This window comes from Temnothorax curvispinosus, unplaced genomic scaffold, assembly GCF_003070985.1.
Source record: "Temnothorax curvispinosus isolate PA1 unplaced genomic scaffold, ASM307098v1 QBEX01003408.1, whole genome shotgun sequence".
NCBI lineage: Eukaryota > Metazoa > Arthropoda > Insecta > Hymenoptera > Formicidae > Temnothorax > Temnothorax curvispinosus.
This window is the reverse complement of record NW_020213188.1, coordinates 745,782-771,279: the sequence shown is the minus strand read 5'-3', so window position 1 is coordinate 771,279 and position 25,498 is coordinate 745,782. Positions and strand designations below refer to the sequence as shown.

Below are 25,498 nucleotides of genomic sequence, written 5' to 3'. Positions count from 1 at the left end.
GAGATTTGAAGGACTACGCTGAGAGAACTCTGCGAACATCGCTAGAGAAGTGGAAACAAGAGCGAGAAAGAAAGAGAGAGAGAGAGAGAGAGAGGGAGAGAAGTAGGAGGGTAAAATCTGAAGGAAGGACCGGATATCCGTGTAAGAAGCGGGAATCGGGTGAACATCGGGAAGGAGATTTAGGTTTGACGAGGGAGGACGGGAAGAGACAGGCCGCTTCGCTTGTCCCTGCCGGCGACACGACGGGCTCGTCGTAGATCGAGAATCTACATGACTACTTGGGAGACGAGTGCTTTACTGGGTGCTTCGCGGTGAGTCTATACTGCCTCCACAACTGAACGAAGATATACAAGCGTCTTTGCGGACGTGAGATTGAAACCAGCTGCGCAGGGGATTGGAGGATGAATTTTGACGAGATTAACCGTCGTCGTAAAAGATTGCCGGACCTAGAATAGGAACAAGTCTCTTGTCTCTTACTCTTGAATCGTTTTCACGTTATTGTCGAATAATATTCTAATTGTATTCTTGATTTTTATCAATTGTAATGTTTGAGGGTTGGAGAACATATCAGAAAGATTATTTCGTTCTGTCGCTAACGATCGCGCGTTATTGAATTGGATTTTTTTACCGGAACGAAACTCGAAAACACTGGCGGTGGAATTGAGCAATAAACAAAAAAGAAAAAGATATTACAGAAATGTAAAAGTATCGTGTATGGGAGGATTATTGGACGTTCGGAGAAACTGACAGAGATAGATAGACTGCGGTAGATTGATTTCGTGAGATATTCGCAGAGAACAAACTCACTCTTATCACGCACAGAGGTTCATCTATATATCGGTTATGGATTACCGTAGATCGAGTTTCGCGATGATCTGTAACTCGGCCAACTCGGTGGTTCGTGGTGAATCGATGTTTCTCTTGCGATGTTTCTTCGGAGAAAAAGTTTCACTCGTCGAGAACGAGATAACGGAAGAAGTGTTTTAACTTCGCGAGAACCAACGGGGCGGATCTTTGATGTCGAAGTAAAAACAGAGAAACGGAACGCATTTAGAAGCAGGGTATAGTATGTATACCTATACCTACGCTTTCCATATGTGCTTCAATAGCGAATATCCATACCTTATATTTATTAGATCGTCGCATATAAAATGCCGAGTTTAAATCAAATTATCAAGTAATCTTCGAGAGAGAAGAAATTTATATTTTTACAATCATAAAAATTTAGCAAGTGCGCTTTTACGGAATGAGGAATTGTTATAATTTATTTCTATTTGAAAAAGATGATGTCACTTTAATGTGTAATTGTTATCGAAATTATTTATTGTACGAGAATTTGTTTGTTGGATTTTCGAAATACAGCATTTTTGGTACGCGACGAAACAATAGATCATCTGCGCGGATACTTTTATCTGCGCCTAAATACCAAATAGAGTATCTTACAATAATCTAAAAAATTTAGTGTGACGACGTATGAAAGGGATGCGTTGAATATGCTCTGTCACATGGTGAAATTTTCGAAGTCAGGAAACGTACACGAGTAGATAGAGCAAAACCAAAATGGGCGACCACTGAAGCGCGAGGAGCCAGTTAAACGAGACCTGTCTGCCAGGTGGTTTCGATCCGCCGCAGGACGCTATTTGACTGCGCGCTCGTCGGCTTATTGTGAATTCGAGACACGTCTCGAGATGCGAGACTGCTTCCCGGGACTCCGGGCATAATGCCTTTTCCGTCGAATCAATGGTTTTTTGGTGGCCGTACCTGATCGCCGCACGGAGGATACGAATAGTCCTGTCCACATCTGTCAACGCCAAGTTTCACATCGTTTCTCGAACGCCGAGCAGGATTGCTTAATTAATTGACGTCGTCGTTGAAACTCGTTGATACATTCTACGAGCTTAAAATTAAAAAATTGTGAAGCTTACACGTCACTGTTTATGATGTCACGTTAAAAATAACTATTTGCAATGCTATCCGGAATAATTTTAGTTATAATCTTACAACAAGGAGATCATATAAAAATCAAATTGTTTCTTTATATTCTGCAATGTCTTTGCTTCTCTTTTTTTTAACAATTTTTTACTATTTTAAGAGAAATCTACAAATATTTACTACGCTTGCATAGTGCTTTTAGTGAGGATATATCGTTTCCATGAAATCACACCCTACTTTTAATTATTGTTCAGATTAGGAAGACAATCGTATAGATTATAAAAAAAAACGTTTTGTAGACTTGCAGATAAATCGTGGTTATGCGTTTTTACACTTTTTTTATTTTTTTGCGAAAACGATGTGGTGTTTTTGACACGAGTGCTTTTTCTGTTCCTCCGCACTCCATTGCAGAACTATTCGATTGAGCGTTATCGAAATTTGCATAGCCGCGCATAAGACGAGACCTTGCTTTGAAATACGATGGAATAAAGCTGGAGCCTAAGGGCGCACGTAGATATAGATACTCGAAAAGAGAGAGACTGCGTATCTCCGCGGAAACTTTCGAGGGTGCCTCGAATTCGCTTGAACTCGCTTATTCTATGCAGAGAAACCGTCCAAACGATGCGCCACTGTTGATATAACGTTGTAACGTGTATCTCGATGAAGGGTTGTCCTATGTCGACCACCGTCATCGAGTTTTCATCAAGAGAACTCTACCATTATGATCGTTAAAACTCAAAACAATTGTGTATACCTATGTACGAAACACAAATGTTTAAAATGCAAAGGAATTTCTTTAATGATAAAAGATCATTTTAAGCAGAATTTTATTTGACATAAGAATTGTTTAAGATTTCTATGTGAAAAATAAAGATATTTAAACGTACATATTTTACGAGATGATGTTAGCTGATATTAATTATGATATTTTGTAAGGAAAGGTAAAAAATTCTTAATTATTAAGATAATTATTAGATGGTAAAAGCGGACCGACATGGGTGTCACTGATAATCACAAATTAAGTCAGTCAGGTACATCTTCTGATATCGCTTATCAGTGATATACGTGTTCTCAGATAGGTTGAGTTACTATCCCTTCGATCTCCAGATTGATTCTCGTCAAGCGCACCTCACTCAACCTCGTAAACATCTTCAACGTGAAATTGATCCAATATATGACATACTTATGCAGGAGCCAACAATTACTATTATTCACAGAGATATATGTCACCTCTCTCATACAGTTAGGTATATGTAATGCAGATATATATTTTGATAAAAATATATTTGTACTAATAGGCAGAATTTGTTTACATATGATGATATTAATGATCTGCGTGATTCCAATCTTTGATCGATGCAGCGGTATACTTAAATACATGATACGTCCTAGGATTTAACGCGATCGCGAACAGCTATCAATCAGAGGATCAAGCTGATCCTTCGTCACTCAGGTACGGCTTGCAATATCGGCTGATTTCCGTCACCCTTTCACGCAGGATTTTGGGATCGCGATGTAAATTCGCTATCGTGCGGTGACACGATCCTGCGTAATCGAGCGATACGTTCTCATAATCGAAAGGGTTGGGTGCGCGACGGGATTCGGGATAGGGATGGGAGGATTTTCTTGCTACCGACAAAATTGAAATCCGTCCGATCGTGCGGATGTGATATACAGCCTATGGCGGAAGAGATCGATAAGGTATCTATAAATACCAACAAATGTCTTAAAACAATATTGATAAAAATCTTTTAGTCTTTAGTGCTCAGAGATTAAGAGCTTCATGATCAGATTCTGATTTTGATTTAAATTATAAATAAAGAAGCAAAACGATGAAGGCGCACACAGTCACATAGTTTCTAATATACAAGAATTGTCTATTTATTAAATACGCTCGTACCAAATAAATTCCACATAAGTACGACAAAATTATTTTTCGAATGTCGGAAAACGGGTCATTAATAACGTGACAACATGTCAATTTGCGTACATTGAAGTCAAAATTTATCGTTAAAATTCAACAAACGAAAAATCATATTAATAAACGCGGCGTTACAATCACGCGTCGGATCGTGCTCGTCAAAGTTGTTGTCGTTAAATTTCGCCGAGAGAGAAAAGTCATGTAAGTTCGCTCTGCACCGCGAGAGTTATCACGCTACTCAGGCATACACGCTTATCGCCCGAAATATCGTTCATATAAATCTCGCGAAATTACGTTTCGAACGTATAGGAGAACGTAATACCAGAGCCATTAATAACAGCACGTTACAGCCTGCTCTGGTACGCGTCCATCAAAGTTACAGACGCGTGTTGCGGTAGTGGCGGCAGCGGCAGCGGCAACGGCAGCGGCGGCGGTGCTGCGATGTAAGTGCGTGAGACGTCCTCGTAAGCGAGTAGAAGATATATCCGCTGCGTCCGACATGAGAGGGCAAGGGGAAGGGAGATGCGAGATGCGTGGATGGTCAGAGCGTCGGCAAAATTGAAACCGCACGGCGTTGGTGGTTGGTGGTGCGAGTGCGGATGCGGTGTTACACGCCGCGCGGCGCAGAGAGGCGAGAAGCGCACCCTCGTGCACGATCGATGGCCTCGGCTAGATCGTTCCATTATACAAGGATTTGCTCTCGACGACGTTGATGGGCTTCCGGGACGTTCCTACTTCGTCCTGAAAGCGCCCCGGCGCTTTAATGCGCCAACCATGGAAGTAATCATTCCGGAAGCGAGCTTTTTTTGATCCTTCGCATTCGCGCTGGCTCGCTATGGTCAGAGATCCGTTCCGCACTTAAGAGATTTGAAAACTCCGCCGCTTGTCGGAATATAATGATGTGCTCTTGGTAAACAAATCGATTTGCATTGGTCATTATAAGAAAGTAAAGCGGAATTTATTTGATATTTAGATAAGTAATATTCATCCTATTCTATTAAGACGATTTATTAAAAAAAAAGATTTTAAGAGAATACGTTTTTAAACATTTTTATTTCTTCTCGCAAGAATTTCAAACAAGAAAACTTTGAAATGTTATATTAACGTTACACTTCGGTGAGATAGTTTCAAATTAGACTTTATATGTTATAAAATCCAAATAATTTATTTATATTTATTATTCAAATAAGTTTAAAATTTATAACATGTAGATAAGACTTAGGACATAATATTAATATTCTTGTTGCGATATAGATGACAAGTGGGAATGCTTGGTTTGCAACAAAAATATACTACTAAATCAAATTAATGGAAAAATTAACTCATTTTTTAACAATAATGCAAATAATGAATAATATTAGAAATGAAGATAATGGATAAAAGGATAAAGTTCAAATAATGAACTAGAAAGAAATTTATTCGAATAACTCTGACCTCCGTACCAAATAAACAGAGACGGCAAACATGTTTTAGTCACGTGTACCTATAAGTTGAATACACATATCATATAGGCATGTGTATGTATAGTGAGATCCACTAGTTATCTGTCCAACGTTCAGTCGTACTCGTTTATACATTCGTGCTCCGTACAGTTGATTAATTTCTGTATGTGGAACAATTTTTGGCTTTTGTAAGTATATATATTATATATGTATATGAGTATGTGCGTGTGTATGTGTGCATGTGTGTGTATATCTTATGCATCTTTTTTCAAGTTCTTTCCAATTCCTTAAGAAGTATTTACGAAAAGATTTGAATACATTTTCTCTATATAATTTTTACCATTATATACCATTTACGAAACTTTATTGTTTTTCTTTTTCTTTTCTTCAAATGATGTATACCGCACATCTTGAAAACGGTTGAAATTTCCTTTTTCGATGTAAATGGATTCCATATTCACTTGGAAAGTTTTATTTCTATACAAGGTAGAAACAATATTTTTCTGTCAGATACGTTAGTATTGTAGAATCATAAAACAAAAACTGAATCATTTTGATGTCGATTATATCTTTGAGTATGAATAGTCTATGGGCGCGAATAAAATATATATCATAACAATTTAACGACTTTTCTCTTACGATATTGTAATGTTTGTGTTCTATTATGAAACTTTTTTTTACAGTTTACTGTAACTTTTATTTTTATTTCTTTTTTTTTTTTTATAGAGCCTATAACATTCAAAGATACAGCAAACATAAAAAAAACATCTCAGAGTAAAATAAATTTAACTTCAAGGAAAATAATGTAAGTAGAGATATATCCAGAACAGTTGATAATTGCGGAGATACAATTAATATTGTGAAACGTAATAGCAGTTTTTTAACTTCAGTCGAGTTACTCAATAAGATGTCAACCCGACCATCAAGCGAGTCTGTGTTTTTTACGGATGACTCTACCGAGTCCTCAGATAGTTCAAAAGAGGAAATCGACGAACACAGAAGTAATGTATCTAAAATTTTTACAAAGAAAGAAGAAAGACGGTTGCTGAAAAAGCTAGTAGGAAATAAACAGTCAGTTTGCGTTTGCAAATCTTGCTCGATAGATCGTCTGAAACGTTCAGCTTATCAAGCAGCTCGTGAAAGAAAGAAATCATATCCTAAGTCGTGGAATAAGAATAGGCAAGCGGAATCACAATGGATGAGGAAATTTGAAGTAAGGCATAAGAAAATAATTTCCAAACTTTCTCTTGCTTGTAAAGCGGGATTATCTCAGGTATCGATAAGTCAACAGCAATCTTCAAGTAAAGAAAATTTGACACCTCAAGAGGAACAACCATTATCGGCAGACACACTGACAAATGAAAAGTGTGTAACAACAAGAGTGCCACTTTCAACTTATAATTTAGATCATGATAGAAAAGCAGTTCATCCAGACTCGTGTGATACAAATAAGTTCAATTGGCCGAAATCTATACAAAAGTACAAAGATGAAATTTCAAAATTTTGTCTTGATTACGCGGAAATAAGAAGATCATCTCAGAAGTCGACGAACAAACAACAATCTGTGCTTAAAAACATTTTGATATCTCAAGAAAAACAATCGTTACCGACGGACGTATTGACAAACGAAAATAACGATAGCCTGATGATACCATCAGCTCCATCTTATTTAGATCATGATAGAAGGACAACTTCAGATTCGATTGATAATGATGAACAAACAGAATTAAAACGGATGAAAGGTTTAGCAAAAGAACCCGAATGTGAAATTTTAAAATGTGAATTTGATTGCACAACAGGATTATCTCAGTCATCGACGAACCAACCACAATCTGAGTAATTGCTAAACCAACCACACAATGTCTTATAAATTTAATTAAAGAAGTTAAGACATTTCGAGAGAAATTTTCACACTTCTAAAATTGTTAATGAAATTGATTTCCGTTGCTTCCGTTGTTCACTTTAGATGCGAATTTTGTTTTTCTCTATAAAATTAATTAATATTTTACAAGATTATGTTTATATTGAAATATTAATTTCTAATAATATCTAAGTAATTTTATTTTATATTTCATAAAATTGTAAGACATTTTTTAAAATATTGTATTTATCTATATTTTATAAAATTATATTATATTAAATTTACACTTTATAAAATATTAATATAATTTTATGAAATATATTTGTATTTTATAAAGTTTTATTTTATATTGGATAAAAATGAAATTATTTGAATATTATAATACATTAGATATAATGTATGGGTAATTATATACATATACATATGTATGTTACATACCTATTGCACGTTGAACATATATACATGCAAACATATGTAAACACACATCCACGCATCTTTTCTGGATTTTGAAAATAATTTTAGTAATGATTGACTCTTTATTAGGGTTAAATTTTAGGCAATTTGTTTAATATAAGAAATTTTTATAAAATACAAAAAAAATTAGTTTAGTTTAAATATAATTACTTAAGAACATTTCATAGTTTTTTTTAAACATTTTATATATAGCTTGTTCTAGCAAATGAACACTTCAAATGATGTATTTTCGTATATTGCGATGCTATTTACTAGAGTTCTTGTTCGATGATTAACATTTAAATAACAGTAATCATTATTATTGTCAACATATTCATAAAATTATGTTTTAATTTAGACGTATGCCTCTTTTATAGAGTATACACTATGTTATATATTACGATTTCCTTTGGGAAGAATTCTCAAAGGTATCAAGAAAGGTATCGTTGTTATATACATATTACTGATTATATAGTCAAAAATCTAGGACGAGCAAAATTTTATTTAATTATTAGATAATAATGAAAAAAGATAATTTGTCTAATTTCTCCATTGATGGAGGTATTTTTTTTTAAGTAATTGTTTATTGTATTATAAATTTTATTTTGAAAACTTTATATTTAAATAGTTATTTAAATAATATTTTTTATTATACTTTTTTATATTGTAATGATGAATGTAAATTATATGAATAATTTTTATAAATTATATAAATAAATTTTATTGTTTATTAATTTATAGTGTATTTTAATTTTCTAAAGATGTACAAGTAATTGTTGTATAATACAATTCTTATTTGTAATGTTTAGGATTGTTAATACGGATTATGAATATATATTATTAGAATACGAATATCTAGTTTAAAGATCTTTTCATGCACGCGCTTTAAATTGTTACCGGATAGAAAAAATGTGCAGTTAACGCGTCATTCGTTATACCACCTGGTCCCGCAGCGGCGGTGGATGCAATTATCGAAATGCAGGTACACGAGGGTGCGACATTGTCAGTTTTGGCTCGTCGTTAGTCGAATCGTACCGATAACACGTCGGCAGGATCGGTTACAAAACGATTCGTTCTATCAATCAGCTTGATTAAGCAATCCCCTTTTGTCGCTGGTGATTTCCAACGAGCAATATCGCCACGCTTTCCAAATGGCGAAATCTTATCCGATACCCGGGATAAACCCGCGGTCTCTATTAATTTACTGCGCTGGCGGTTCGATGTCGTCGACGATTTGCGAGTGGAATTAAATCCCCGACGAGTTTCGCGAAATACGAGACGACATTTCCAAGCAACTTCGACTGTTTGACGCGCGTAATTCTTGTTTTACGCACGCTACTAATAAAATCACACGAGTAAATTTTACCTTTTATACCGATGAGATTAAAATAAAGTAATCTATTTTTTATTCGTCAAATTTGACGTTCAGTCATTGTTCATGTACATTTTAAAAATTCTACCCGCATTTCAGTGATATGTACGAATACGTAACATATAATACAGAACGCTCTCTCTTTGCACGTCTAAAACTTTTATGTAAATAATTTAAAAAAGAATCTACAAAAATTACACGTCTCAATTTTTACATTATATCATATATGTATATATATTCATCAGTTTTTATCTCTTACTAGACAAGCGCGCGCTATTTAATTTTAATATTTCACTGTTACTATTGACCACACAACTGTCAAAATATGCCATGACAGCCGCTCATGAAGTAAGTGCAGAGAATGAACCAATCGGCATCGTGGAAAAGCGACAACAATACTTCGATAGATTCGAGTATCGATGACATGCCCTTTTTAGAAGAAAGGAGGATTCATATAAGGATAATTTTTTCACCCTTTAATATATAAACGAGATAAAAGATGCAAACAAGTACAAATAAAAGATTAACCAATTACATTATAATTTTTTTTTTATATAAAGTTGAGCGCCAGGTTTATCTCGATGAGATTAGAATCTTAGCAAAAAGAATTACTCACGTCTTAATAATAAAATGGTGAGTCTGAATCGTCAAAGATTGCATGACATATCCGGATGCGTGAGTTATCACGACCAATTCGCGCATCTCTCGCCGTCATTCCGTCGTCAAACGTTGCGTTAAAGTCTACTGCCGCTACTGAGAGCTTATTTTTTCAAAGGTTAATAAGAGTCTTCTTTCGAAACCGGGCACGAGAGGGATGCACGGTTCGCTTGATGGGTTCTTCGCTGCCAGGTCTCTTCAGAATTTTCCTTCAAAGAACGAGCGAAACGATGCAAGGCGTTCAAGGAATAGTAAACCCTCGCAGTGTAAACTGTTTTACCATTTTTCTGCTTTAAACGACTTGGTACGACGCTAGATAACATTCGAGATGATAAAGTTCCTCTTAATTCGAAAACGTGACATTTGCGGATTTCTATGCTTGCTACAAATTGAAGAAAATCTCGCGGATATTACCGCATAAAACAACTGATTATATTATAATGTTAAATTTCTGAGAACAAATTTTTATTCAAAATTATGCTTGTATAAATTAAATGCTATAGTATTAGTTGTTTCACAAGAACAAAACGTATAATATATTCCATTATTTTAATTTAAATAGTAGATTTTACAGTATATGTAATATTTTCTAGCGTATTTTAATTATTACTTTCATTATTCGAGTCATATTTTTAAAAAATGTACTTTCAAAGATCATGGAATGAGAAATATGAATGAACTCGAGGAAAAACGTGAGTTTTTCTGTGAGATTACACGGGGGAAGCCGGAGGGGTATTTTTGTTGGGCGCGGATGCATCATACAAGTTAAACATTAATGTGCAGTCGATCATCGCGATAACGTGCGATGAGCAACGCGTTATATAAAGAGTAACCAACGAGTGATGCGCGAAACCATTAGTGTCAGTATTGATAAAAGCTGTCTGGGACTGATGGTAATGAATTGGTATGCTTCGTGGGAACGCGGGATTAAAACTACATGAAAGCATTCGGCGAGATTGCAACTAGAATTAGTAGATACTATAATTATAGTACCGCGAAGTATTACAATTTTAATCATAATATATGTAGCTGACTGATATTTGTTTCACCTTTATTTTTTTCTATATATGCGTTACTCTTATCTAGACGAATGTACTTCTCAAATACGCGCGAGCTTGGAATATGCCGCTATCTTTCCTGGATACCGCATAGCCAAATTAAAATCATTATTCATTTATTACGCTTGCATTCGACAAGAAAATAAACAAAAAAGAAATATAAACATTAATAATTTAAGTGATTAACGTGTGAAACTGTTAATTATTAAAATAACTAACGTTATATAGTTATATCAATGAGTTAAGCGATTAACATGCTTTTATTGGCGCGCACGTGCGTCGTACGAGAAGAACCGATGATTTTGGAGATTTCCAATAAAGAGAAAAAGAGGGAAGACTTAAGAAGTTGCCCCTCGGTGAGATAGGAGGAAAAGTGGAAAGAGGAACGACTTGACACGCTGGGAGGAGGGGGAAGAGGGGGAGGAAGGGTGAAGCATCGTCGAGAGTTTTAAGATAACCGGGTGTGGGGTTGGATGAATGTCGGCGAATAACGAACGGGGGTTGGTGGGACACTTTACCGGGGAAATATGAGAAAAAAGTCTGTCGCGGATGCCCTTTTACGCGGCGAAAGGAAGAAAAAGAGGAATGCGCTTGATGGAGGAAGCTATCCGACGCGCGGGGGTGTTGGCGGGACATATAAAACAAAATTAAGATTTCAACCCCTTTACTTTGCTCGTGATTTTATTAGCATATTAATGGATTCTTTTATGTAAAAACATTTTTCGCGACGTAGCGTGCAAATTGCCTCAAAATGGCAAGACATTCTGTAAAGTTTTCTTTAATAGTGCCATGCATACCAGTGCATACAGAGAATATGACCGATAAAATGTCAGATACTTAGAAATGTATTTCGCGAGAAATTTAGTGATCCTACACAAAGATTTAAACGGAAATTAAATAATGTGACCGCAACAAACTTTTCTTTTTCCTTTAATTTCAAAAATGAGCTTATATTTAATCAAAATTAAAACACTTTTTTTTTATATTGTTTAATTAATTATATATTAGCACAATCGTATCACATTATTCATGTAGGATTCACAGGCGAATTCGAGTCTCTGTGAATATCTCACACCATGGCAAGAACGATAAGCGTGAATTCGAAAGTCCTCGAAGACATTTTTTATTCTGATGTCGTGGAAAGTACAAGAGACAAGCTGAGAAAAAACAAGCGTAGAAAAACGAAAGTTGGGCCTCGCGCGCGCTATTAAAGTCTGAAATTAATGTCGATCGTAAAGCTCGTAATGACTAAGAGGGAGCCGAACAGTACATCGCGCGGCATCCCCCGCTGTGCCCCGAGCGACTGCCGCTTATCTTGGGTAAGTTGCGCGAAGATGCCGGGAGTACGCGGAAGTGGGCGTGATCTTGGAGATTCATTATTACGCTGGTAAAGTAATAACGAAGTTGCGAGACGGTGCGGCGACCGATACAAATTGCAGCGATTAATTACGGCCGGTATAAATTACTCGATCCTGGAAATATGTGTGCGTGAGGGAGGAAAGGGAGAGGCAGGGAGCCTCTTCCTGCAGCGAGACGTTTTTGAGGATCCCGGAAGAATTTATGCGAGCGTCGAGTTGCGTGATACTTTAAGAGTCATAGCTTGCGAGTTATTGTTGCGAGAAAGACTTTTGAAAATAACAGCAAATATATAACAGAAGTTTAATCTTTAAAGATCAAATATTGATCCTGAAATGTATATTTTATATATTTTATATTTATTGGCATTAAAGCAAAATATATCTTCACATGCATATATGTATATATGCATATATATGTAACGTTTAATTAACGATATGTAGTCTACATCTTAATAGTTAATCAATTTACAATTAATATAAGGAGATAAAGCAACGTCTCATTGTTATCTTGCTTGAAATTTTTAACATCGAAATTTTAAATTATTATACATTTTACAAATATATTATTATAGAATATTGTAAAATGTGATAATTAGTTTTTTAATTAGCTTTTCATTAATTAGCCATTTATTGAATAACTTTTTTACGCATCCGGAAGTATAAAAAAAATCAGCATTTGCAACGCTTTTTTTCAAGTACTCAACAGCAATAGCATGCGATATTGCAATATACACGTACGCGATACATGATTACATTTCGGAATTTTACAACGTTCCTCTCACGCTTTCGCATTTTTATTTTTCGTAACACAATTCGCCCCGTTTTCGAACAAATAAATCGTTGGCGTTGCGCGGTCAATCGCGAACGCCGAAACTTTATCTTCGTTTTTTTTTTCCTATTCGTTAACACGAGACCTTGGAGCGAGCAACTGCGCGGTTTCACGCATGTTTCCCGATTACTGGATATTAATTCGATTACCGATGCATGGCATAGTAGCAGCGCGACGAACGAAGCTATCCGCGCCTCAGCAAAATTCGTGGGCGAATTCGTCCGTTAAATTACAAATCGCCGGCTGTCGGCACATCTTTTTTTTCCATGGGAATTACGCTACGAGCGATTCGGCTTTTCGATGATACTCGCTCCGTTCTCGCTACAGCAACATCAGTACAACCTAACACGCGTTTGCGTTTACCACAAACTGTCATCCGTATATTTGTCCCGGCGCGGGCGATTCGACATAATTCATTTACGTGACGATTCGTCGGAAATGCAACGCGAAATTTAATGCGCGTTCGCATCGAGTGATTTATTTGCTTTACGAAAATCGGACTCGATGGAGGTTACTCATCGCCGAACATATTTATATTAACTGAATATTTAATGCAGTGGATGTTAATGCAAATTTTTGTAGCGGTATCGAGCGTTATGAATTTAAATTCGCTTTTATCATTCATGGGAGTTGATAGAATTTTATTAGAAGTTCTACAATCAATTGGAATGCAGGGACTTGCAAATAGCGCGTCGTTTTTTTCATTTACTCTGAAGATATGACTGTGTATTTTTTTTTACTTAGACAATTAAAATAAATCATTTTTTTTATAGAAGGTTAATTTTAATTTTTCTTACATTTTAAATTCAATTTTTGATATTTGATAAGCAATTATAAAGTACTTCTTTTTTGTATAAAAAAAATTGATTGATCGAGATTATTTATAATACGCATATATAATCTTCTATTTCGTCCACGTAGAAAAAAAGGGCGTGCTTCCCGTAAATAAGTCGCTTCTCGTTGCACTCATATGTCGCGTGTCTCGAGGAAACAGTTGTCGCCAGATAAAATGTCGAGGATCGTGACGGCAGTAGGTCAGGAGAGAAGCGGGCGTGGAAAAATGGAGGAAGCGCGAATGTGGCGAACAGGCGCTCGTTAATTTTACAAACTCGGTTAAGCACCCCAGTCTAGCGCGTTCTCTTCCTTTCACCCTTCCCTCCTTCCCTCTCTCCCATCTCTAGCCTCTGTTTCCCTCCGGACGTCTTAACTCTGACACGATCTCTTGGCTTTCGTGTGATCCTACCTGAAAACGTGCGCACGTGGCAACAGGAAATGTGAGTCAGAGACATTTATTATTTCGAACTGCACAAGTGAGTATATTTAACTGTATCAACACTGCGTGTGTTCTAAATTTTTTTTTATTATTAATTCTTTGATAAATTGAATTTTGTCGCACATATATCGAAAAAATAGAAAAATACTTTGAAAGAGTAAAATAAACGGAGGGAAGAGAACACCATTAGCCAGGGTTGGGCAATAACACCATTACCATTACATACTTGTTTCTTTTTGGTAACAAGCTATAGTAATGGTGTTACCTTTTTTCATCTACAATTAAATGAAAATAGTAGCGTAGTTACAGTTTTCAGTCACGAAATTAACGGTTATTCTTATCGTTACCTAAACATTTCAAACCTATATATGTACCGTGATATCTGGAAACTCCGTAGTAAATTCACAGAGAGAATATTTTCCCAATAATGCGGTCGAATATTAACTTCTTTTAAAACCTAGTAAAAAAATTCTAGTATAATTCAACAAATTTGTATTTTGATTCAAGTTGCGTGATCTGCGTATACTAAAAATAAATATATGTAATATATCGTGCTAGAGAGAATTTAAAAAAAACATATAGATAGGATTGAAAATTCAAAAAATTTATTTGACATATTTATGAATATATTGAAAAAAAAGTGAAACTTTTATTTGTATTTGCAGCATTTAAAAGTCTGTTTAAAATTTGTTACTGTACTGCGAACTGAAAGGGAGGAAGATATCAATTTAAAATAGTAGTTGTCGAATTGAATAGTAATTGTTGAAAGAATAAGATGGTGCACCGAAAGATGCATCAATTAATGAAACAATAGAACGCACGGATCGAATTGAGGGAATAATCAATATCGCCCTGAATGGAAATTTGTCGTGCGCGTTCAATTGAAAAAGCTCGCGAACGAGCTCCCGTCGAACCAGAAAGAGATCCTCGCGGGGTTTCCTTCTTTCTAGCAGCCAGCCGGTCCTGCGATCCACCGGGGAAAAGTTTCTCAGACGAAGAAACGTCCAAGGAGACCCTCTCCCTTTTCCTCGCGCGCACGAGAGCTAGCCAGAATCTCTTTCCGTCTCGTGATTCCGCGTTTGTAAGGAGTTCCAGGCTAATTCGCGATATCCTACGAAGACGGGACTCGCGACTCCTTCGTCTCCCACGTCCCCTCCCTTTCCTCTTTTCGTCGTCTTACCCCGTGCCGAAACTTTCCTCCCACGCGGAGAGAATTATTAGGAAGTTGGCCTGGCCGAAAGTCCTTGAAGGAAGTTGCGCGCGGAATCTCAGGGAGAGGAAAGTTTTCCCCGGCCGTGCTCGCGAATCTAAGGGTTAATTGTCGATTCGCCCTCCCCCCTCCTCCGCCCGCCCGGGGCGGTTGTCGCGAGGGTTATATTTTAAGCGCTGTGGCCCGATTTTGCCGACGTCGGTTAATGCTAATTTCACCCTACCTATAGTATAATCGTACAATTATAAGTCTGACTTGAGAAACACAATGACACATCATTAGGGATAATGATGTCTCTAAGGGTGTCATTGTGTAATGGACAATGGTAATAGAAAAATAGTAGAAAATTATAGTTCGAGCAAGTTCTCTTCCTTTGACGGTAATATTAAAAAATAATCGTTAATTATAATGTCTATAATAATGGGCTAATTAATTATTAGTGTATCTTCAGGTTGCATCTCGATATCACGATCATGTTCACGAAGATATATGCGGAAATAATATTTCAATAATCTGCAGTAATGCCGCGCGCAAATTGCCTATTAGGGACCACTTGGTCTCCTTAGGGCCATGAGGTTAACGCCATGACATGACAATAACTGATTGCCGGATTGATTGATACATCGCGCTAACACGGAACTCGCATAGAGCTCCATAAAGTTCGTTCCCCTTTTGATGTTATCGAGCCAACATTCCTCCTTATTGAATGGAAACGTATTTTCACGCGATATTATTTATTGTATTTATTTTTATCCTATAGCTCCTCTACAAAGAATTAAATTTGCGACGCGTATCTGCTCTCTCTCGACGTGGCGGACGCTTTTACTTTCTCACTTTCTTCCCTCGCGAGAGACATTGATGAATAATATACGGAACGGGCTTTACGCGCCGGCGACATCGGACGCGATTTATAACGGAGCCCGGAATTCGCGACGGCACACGATCGCAGATGGAGGTGCAGGGACCTCCATGCAAGAGCCTCACAGCGCAGCGCGAGTTGGGAACCCCCCGCGCGATGCATCAACCCGAGTTAATTATCGTGTCCGAGCGACAGACAGCCGGACGAGCATAACGAGACCTCGGGACGACGACGACGACAACATTTCCCTACCGCGCCGCCGCCGCCGTGCCGTCGGCGTCGCCGCGTCGTCTGTCTCTAAAAACGAATTCCAGAGCGAATTCCGTAGGCAGTCACCGTTCTAATCGTCGCTCTACCCCATCTGCCTCGAAAAATTTCCAGACGAAATTCTTTGGTCTTTTTCTTTTTTCCCGGAGTTCTAGTGAGTCCTCATCCCCCAAACTTTTTCTCGTTTCTAGCTTTTGCTCTTCCTATCGATGTCTTCATATTCCTCATTCAACTTCCCACAAAGAGATAGAATATCCTTTAAAAAAGATGCATCTTTTTTCTGATATTAATGTATGTACATATATGAGTGTGTATTTGTTTTAATATAATGAAATTATTTATTTTAAAAAGGATATTTACTTTAAAATGATCGAAAATAAGCGTTTTTGCGTGCATGAGATTTTTTTGTATAGATATATAATACCTACAGAAAACATTCTATTTCAGCTACTAATATTCACAATTACAATGGACGAAACAAAATAAAATATATTTATATATTCTCTTCCTAAAATGATTGATCCGAAAATGATGAACAATTGATTTCATCAAGGGGATCCAATAGATAGAATCTGAATTTATTTTAGAATTATTTATTTTATTCCCTAAAATAAATTTACTTAGAGGTTCTGTGATTTTTAATTGGCTCGACCTCTTTTTGCAGATAAAAGACTTTATTTTAGAATATAACTTATTGTACAACTTTATGTACAAATTTTATACATGCGTAGCCCGATAGGATCACATCAAATATGTCTGCGTAGGGTTTAATCGATGTAACTATTTCGGGAGCCTTCGTGGCAACGACACCGATGTTTGCATTCCCGACGTTCTCCTTCAAGCTCTCGTGTTCCGGAAGAGTGTCTGAGGCTTCCTCGACAATAAGTTTCCGCTGCGAGGAATATTGCGGCACGCATGCCTCGACTTTCTCTCCTCTCCTCTCCTCTCCTCGTCCACCTTATCCTCCTATCTCCCTCTCTCATCTCGTGCTTTCTTTCATACGCCGCAAAAAAGCGCCAGTAGAATGGCGGCTTTAATTTTATGGAGATCGTATCGATCGCTTGGCTTGATGAGCTCAAGAGACAACGGAGGAAACTGCGGTTCCTGTGACAAATTCGGTGTTCTACGGTGGAATTTAATTCAACGTTATCATCGACGAATTTTTACATATACGTGCAGCACCGTTTAAATAACCACGTTCTTTATTTTCCTGATACGTTTGCGACAAGATTTTTGTAACTATATCACTTTATATTTTTCCATGCAATTAATGTGAAACAGAGAGCAACCTCTCATTGAACTGATATTGAAAACTTACCAACGGTGCAATACAACGCTGCAATATTAATCTAAAAAAATAATTAGGGTACTGATAGAGATAAATATCTGACTGTGAGTGCTCTTTTTTGTCATTTATCGTAGCTTCTGCTTCGACGGTAGCAGTTTGATACATTCAGGTTTTTCTCTCGGCAAATAACCACTCGACAACGGGAGGGTCATTAATGCACATGTCGCGAGGCTGTCGCCAGTCGATCCGCCGCGCCGGGTGGTGCGGATTTAGTCGAGCGGTATTAGTCCGGGCGAGTATGTTGCACGTCATGTTACACGTCGCCGACGACGACGACTGTAACGACGAGGACGACGAGGACGACGAGGACGACGGGTCAGAGGCTCGCCTCTTTCGCTACGCCACTAGTGGTAGGTCGAAACGAGCTCTTTCAATCTCCTCAAGCTGCGGATTACCGGCGGTGACTTTGAAGGGAAACAAAAAGCCATTGTTGCTGATTGCGTCTGTTTGTTTTCTCGACCCGCCAAATGAACTGCCATGCCACAGGCGGAACGGCAGGGGGAGGGCAAGGCAAAGACACAATTTTAGAACGCGAAGAACAAGACGGCCTCGGCGCCTCAAGGAGGATCGCGCGTTCCATAAAATTTAATTTTCTTTCCCTCTTCTTCCTTCTCCTCCGCTCTTGCTTTCTCTTCCTCTCTCGCTCGATAGAGAAAGAATGTCGTCCAAGGAGTTTAACAAACTTGATAAATCGGATTGCAGCCGCAAGAACGAGAGAGAGAGAGAGAGAGAGAGAGAAACGAAAGATGATTAAAAAAAAACGCAGGAGCAAGTTTCGCGGATAGTTGGGTCGCGGGTGTACCCTGCGAATTACGCTGTTTTTGCACCATTCATCGTGATTGTACTCGCCCGTTTCGTCGTTTTTGCGGTCTGCGCGACGTTAAGAAAACGTCCTTCGAACTTGCTACAGAATTTCGAGTGCAAATTTGTGGCGCGCCCAAGGTCGGGAATTCCCCTACCATTTCGCGTTCGTCGCATTCTTTCAAAAGGCATCGCAATCCTTTTCAAAAAGCACCCTCTCCCTCATCTCGCTCTTTCCGATAGTATTATACAATTAACACGCGAAGTTTAATTCGTGATAGAGAGGAGGTTGCCGTCACGTCTACTCGCTTATTCACTTTTCTCTTTAGACGAGAGAAAGAATACGAGCGTAGAACTGCCAACATTTTCTTCAAAAGCTTCGAATTATAGGAGATCGTGGAGAATTAATGGCCTGGGTGCGTCGTCTTGATGGAGACGCTTAAAGACATTTCGCCGCGGACTCCGGGGAAGTATAGTTTAATTTTGCTCTAATTTGGTGGGCGTTTAATAGAAGCCTTTCTCCGTACTTCGTCATCTTCTCTCCATTTCCCACTCCCCGTTGCGTACTTCAACCGCTTCTACATTTCTCCGTCGTTCTTTTTACCTTTTACCGGAATACGCTGCGCGTTTCTTTTATACCTACGGTCTCTTTCGTTCTTTCTCTTTATATTATTTGTTATATTTATATCTCCATCGAGTTGCAACGCATGAAAATTGCAATTCTCAATTATAACATAATAACTATGCAGAATAATTTTGTAAAGTCTCTATTTTTTCCATCCCTACTTTCTTTTCAAAATTAGAGTATGCATATATGTATATTAATATTGCGAGAATTGTGTAAAATCGAAATTATTTAATATCGAAAGTTAAAGAACTTCATTTTCGTTGAGACAGAAGGATATATCGTTGAGAGAAGGGGGAAAGGTTTTTTTTTCTTTCATGTAGTGAGAAAATAAGAATACCTTATTGTGCATTAATAGCAGCGGAACATATTTTGCTATTTTCTTTCCTCCCAGACCAGAGTATACTACTTAAGTGACTTCTGTCGAAAGATAGTTACGGAGGCATATGAATTTAATGAGCAAAATCGGATTACCCGTTATCGTTGATGGAGAGGCAAGATTCCATAACGCGACGTCAGAGAAACTTAATTAAATGGGAATTCTTCAGGACATGAAGCAAAGCTGTATCGATAGTCTTGCATTTCGATGTGAAATGCATGAAATAAGTTAAGCGTTCTTCCGAGCGATGTCGCTTTTTAAAAGATTACGACTTGCTGCGATAAGACGAAATATATATCAATGCCTTTAAATAGCAATCTCAATTACGTACCTTTTTCAAAGAACATCTTTACAAATTTTTTACACTTTTTAAAATATTATATGAAAATGACGACGTATTTTTTAGGAATAGCAAATAAAAGAAGTTTCTTTAGAAGATACTAAACTAATGAGGAATAACTTTAACAGTCCTTATATCTTTTATTGTTTTTATCATTTTTAAATTAATTTTTATTAGCGAGCAGACGAAACTGCGCACCACGTTTCGCCTGCGATGAATGGAACTTCGTTTTATACGATTCGGCGCAAGGATAGAATTAACAATCAAGTGGAGAAGAGAAAGAGAAAAGGAGAGTAGGAATATATATTATGAAGAGGTTCTCTCCGTAATTGACGTGGAATTCCGAATGTTTAGGGTCGCGCGCTGCGAGGATCGACCTCTTTTGTACGCGTCGCGGCGATCACTCGTGTTTATAGTAATTATTCAAATTAATACACTAGCGGGACGAACGCGAGAATGCGGAGCGTTTTCGAGCTATACTGCGAAAAACGGTTTGAGAGACGAGGAGAACGAAACACGCTGTGCGATCGGCGCCTGTTCTCTCGCTTGTTTTGGGATTCCAATTACTCTTCGAGCGACTTCCGATAGCGTTCTCGCGGCGTCAAAGGGTAGTACTCCGCTTTGAGACTGCTTTCGCAACTGATGGCGGGGCAACAATGTTGGTTTTACGCGACTGCCGCGAGATAGACTGGTTTCGCGTGGCAAATTAAAGATAAGTGTTCGATAATCGGTTAAGCGTATATATCTATTAATTACTATTTATAGTTGAAACGCATCCAGCAATAATCATCCATTAATAATGTATTATTTACTGGTAAAGTACTATTTGTATCGTTTTCGTAATTGTATTCTTCTTTATTTACGAATTTTTCGATAAATTTGATATCGAATTTTCCCCAACGATAATTTGATATTGAGCCATTTTTTGTTAAAGTTGTTTTATTTAATTTTTTATACATTGTATGCGCCCACAGCAATACTTATTGTGATTTTATATATAAAAAAAGAAGACATCTTTATACGTTACACGCAACATTTGATATACGCGGTTATCTCAAAACTTATAGAGTCATAAAATTATTTCGACATTAATGCCATGGTTACGAATATTGTCACACCTCGTCACCGACCTCGATAAGATTCACGAGCCGAGATATCTCGGAGGGTATATTTTAAGTACTCTTTTCCGACTCGCAATTAGGCTGAATCATTCTTGTCACGCAACCGAGTGTTACCATCTCGGTTTTGCCTCGATAACGGGTCAGAATAACAGCGCTTGGCGTTGTTTTATGTATACGAACAAATAACGATGCAATTAAGTCCTTCTTCTATCCTTCCTGCGCAGCTACATCTCGGCCGTACTCGGTAATTAAGATTCGCCCTGGTTTTGAGTGCAGTCGCGGGTGATGTCGAACGACGCGCGTTTTATACTGTCGACAATCAGTTTTGCAAATTGTTTACAGCAATTATCCCAATTGATTCTATAATTATCCCTCGATCTGGTCCGGAGTGATTTGCTCCGCTAAAGTTCCATCTCGCCTCGCCACTATCTATATGTAATTAGTGGATCCAGATTAATTATTCATCATTCTTCCATCGTGTAAGAATGGGTATTCGTAATTATTACAAACATAAAATCGTTAAAACAATGAAAGTGACAATATTAACAGTAAATCTTACAAGATTGAGAAAAAGATCGAGAATCAAATGATACTCCAAGAGATACGGCAGTGTCTCGTATCAAGTGTAAGCGCCCGCGACGGGGACAGTAAAACCGAAAGTGTCTCCTGTATACCTCAAGAATCGAGTTGATATTTATCAGCATTGGAAATTAATATTGTTTTATTATTTTCAGGCAATATTCGCGATTATTTTCGCAACCTCAAAAAGTCGCAAACTTCGATTAGGTTTTTTTGAAGCCCAGGCGAGCGAGCCGGTTTCTTGATGCGAATTGCGCATCCAACGGCGTCCTCGTCGCGAAGTTAGAGGCTGTTATACTTTGTTAATTGCATCATTTCCATCCCAAGCTTCTCTTTTCTCTCTATCTCTCTTTACTTCCTTCTCTTCCTGTTCTTCTCTTTCCTCGTGAAAATTTCGCGACTGTCGACGGTTGTCGTTAATTACTATCGCGGTCGTTTCTCCGCGAGTTTCCCAGCGATTCGCTCCCAGCGATTTACGTTCATACGAGACTTATCGCGGATTATCGCGTCTACGAGAACGCGTGTTTCGCAAAATTGAGCTGTTACCGGCGGAATTTCGCAAGATCATCAAATTACATCTTAATAGATTCTTCATATTTTTTTCCGTGACATTGATTTTCTTTATGATGTATGGACATACATATTTATTTGCAATTTTAATTTACTTCTTTTTTATCTCGATTTTTGACAAATATTTAACGTTATCTATTCGAAACGCAAAACATAAAAAATATTTTTTGGAAAAAAAATACACTTCCCCATATTATCTTCAAATCAAAATACAAATGTACGATTTATAAGAACTAGAATTTGTTTTTTTTTTCTTTTTTGAACTTTGTTAAATTTTCTTATTGAAGATTTTAGATATTTTTAAGAATTATTAAAATGTTCGTATAACTGTTTATTGTAATGCTTTATTAGCACACATTCTGCAAGAATGTATTGGAAGTAAAACATTAAATTAAATTGGGGAATTTGTGATGCTTTTACTTTGTACAAGATCTTTCTTGGGATATTTCGTTAGCTACGTAAAAGTACATTCGCGTAACTTGCTTCTTACTGCAGAGTAGCAGAAACGTCACTTGATAATTGATGAAAAGGGTTTCTTTCTTGAAAAATGCTAGATTTTTAAATCTAACTTAATTTCCTAATAAAGAGAACGACTTTTATTGTTCGAAACTTGCTTTGAAGTTAAAAATTTCCACTCCTTACAACTTTGCGCTCTTCGAGGCAAAGTACTTTTTTTCTCAACGACAGAAATACACATCATATATACGTATAATCGTATATAGTCACCAAGATCTTAACCATATAACCATTCACAAAAAACGGCAAATGAATTTTATGTTTTTGTACGAATGTATTTAAAAAATGTTTTTCCTACAAAGATATTACGTTTCTTTAATTTTTTATTCAACTTATCTACTAATAGATATATAATTGTTACAATTTTCTTTTAACGAAGTAATTTATTGGCTAATAATCTTCGATTAGTTTAGTCTTTTTAGTTTCTCTCGAGACGAACCGGTTTCCATTTACATATTTATCTTTAAACGCAAATGAAGTTTTTGTCTTTTATTTCGTGGCTAATCGTGCACATGACGCAAGCGTGTGTCGATCAATACGAAAATAAGGAAAATAAAAGTAGTAAAAGCGGTCAACCATGCAATCTATGTCGAGGTGCGTTAAATCGGGTATTAGCGATTACGCGTAACATATTGCTGTTTATAGACTGATCGATCGTTATTAATTACGCTTTAAGGAAGACACGTGGCGTGTACTTCGAGCGTTTATCAAGGCTTGTACCTTGGTAAACCTTGAAATATCAGGAAAATATAATATCTTTCTCTCTTCTCTTTTCTCTTACACGCAACACACACATACGCAGACAGAGTGTATAAAGCCTACCCATTTCCAGTGTCCGTTTCTTGGTTCGTGCACGGTCGCCAACCCGCGACCTATTATGTCTCGCGTGAATGGCAGTGAGTGAAAGAAGCCACTCCCGAGCGGCCATTTTCCGCGAACAAAGACGGTACCTATGCCGATTTTTTTTTTCATATCAATTTCATCGCCGGCTCTAATTCGGTCTCATTGCACTCGCTTTTGTCCGCGCCGGTCTCTTTCTCTCTCTCTCTGCGCACCGTCTTAATCGGCTGTACCGAGGGGCAATAGATAATACAGAAAGAAATTCTATTCAGCCGAGATATTACATTTTTGTCTTTTCTGTTTCAGGTATGATCCATGAACTTCATCGGTCCGCAGACGTTCTCCAACGTCGGTGAGTCGTATCAAGGCTTGTTACATGATATTATATAATCGTTTTATTATAATCGAATTACGGACACTAATCCCTCTAATTTTTATCTAAGAAAATAAAAATAAAGAGATATGTATAATAAAATATCGTATAAAAATATATAATAAAATAATAATAATAATAATAAATCGTAACAATTTAATTTAATTAGAAGAGAAGTTTAGAAGAAAGTTTATATGTAGGAAGGGTTGAATATAACGATATCTTAACGCGTTTTCTTTTAAATTGAAAGAAAATAATTATATATATATATTTTTTTTATTTTTTAAGATTTTTTCGAATTTCTAGATCTAGATGATTGAGTTGGTCGTTGCGTTTAGTTCTCGACTACAGCGCATTTTAGATTTTTTTTTCATACCCCTCCGAAATTTACTCCTTGTAGCTTAGATCTATATTACTCTCGGTTTCGCTTTATTCAACCCTCGTTCGTTTCTCGAAATCTCCGCGAAAGCGAGGGAGCGTTTTCCTGCCGTTCCCCGACCCCGGCCAAGATCGAGAAAGCGAATCTAAGGATCTCGTGCTGCCGGGACGCTTAGATTTAACGCTCAGCCTCGCCGTTGATGCACGATCGGCGGAACAATGGCGACGGCGCGGAAGCCGCGAAGTAACGGGGCGCCGAAAAATAACGATAAATCCGTCGACGGGCCGGCGCGGCGGGCGGGCAAGCCCCCGTGTCCTCATCTCTCCGTGTTTACCAGTCTCCGTGAGTATTCCGGGCATACCCGGTAGAATAAATCACCCGAAGGGAGCTGGAGGAGGAGAAGGAGGAATAGGAGGCCGCGTGATCCTTCCTACCTATGCCATAGATCATCGGTAACGATCGGCATGAAAAACCGGGAAGCCCAGTCCGGGAGTGGCGCCCTTTCCGGGTGAAGGAAGCACGAAATTCATCGGCGATTCCACCGGCGACGCTTCCGCCGATATTTCCTCATTACAATGGCGAGGGCAACGAGATGGGAGGGTGAAAGGGAGAGAGAGAGAAAGAGAGAGGGTGAGCGAAGGTTTGGAGAGAACGAAGATGGGGATGAGTATAGCGCGAAGGTTGGAACAGCCCGCGGTTCCGATCAGATCGACTGTCCCACGGGAAGGACTTTCCCGGAAAATCCCTAAGTCAATCTGAAAGGATTACGGACGCGCTCGAGGAAAGTGGAGGCAGGGCGGTCGCGAGGTAGTCACGTGAAGGACGAGGGAAATTGCGTGTGATAGGTGACGGTGAATTGAGATAAATAATACTCGAAATAATGTCGCAGAGATGATTGGATTTCATTGCGGATATTTTTGACTCTTTTCTTTCTTTCTGCGTCGATCAAAGAGAGCCTATCCTCATGGAGTATACAATAGCAAATGTCGCATTATTATATTGTGTTGTAAGAATGAAACACGTTAAGAATATCGTTGCGTCTCTCGCTTACCATTTGAATCACCATGAACCATTTGCTTCGACCATCCCCAAGTTGACTTCTAGAGACTATAAATTTTGGATAAAATCTTCATAT

The 25,498-nt window shown here is 37.7% G+C and overlaps 2 protein-coding genes across 3 annotated transcripts in view; both read left to right on the top strand.

Moving 5' to 3' along the window:
- LOC112452446 (PDZ domain-containing protein 4-like) overlaps nt 1–25,498 on the top strand; it is a 185,348-nt gene that overhangs the window by 107,725 nt on the left and 52,125 nt on the right. The window lies entirely within an intron of this gene.
- Nucleotides 5,430–7,245, top strand: LOC112452448. The gene is made up of 3 exons (XM_025012654.1): nt 5,430–5,483; nt 6,022–6,100; nt 6,186–7,245. Exon 3 carries the CDS (start codon nt 6,203–6,205, stop codon nt 7,133–7,135), a length of 933 nt encoding a protein of 310 aa, XP_024868422.1. The 5' UTR covers nt 5,430–5,483; nt 6,022–6,100; nt 6,186–6,202; the 3' UTR covers nt 7,136–7,245.

Coding starts and splice junctions, on each gene's coding strand:
- LOC112452448 (XM_025012654.1), top strand. CDS start 6,203: ATGTCAACCCGACCATCAAGCGAGTCTGTGTTTTTTACGGATGACTCT.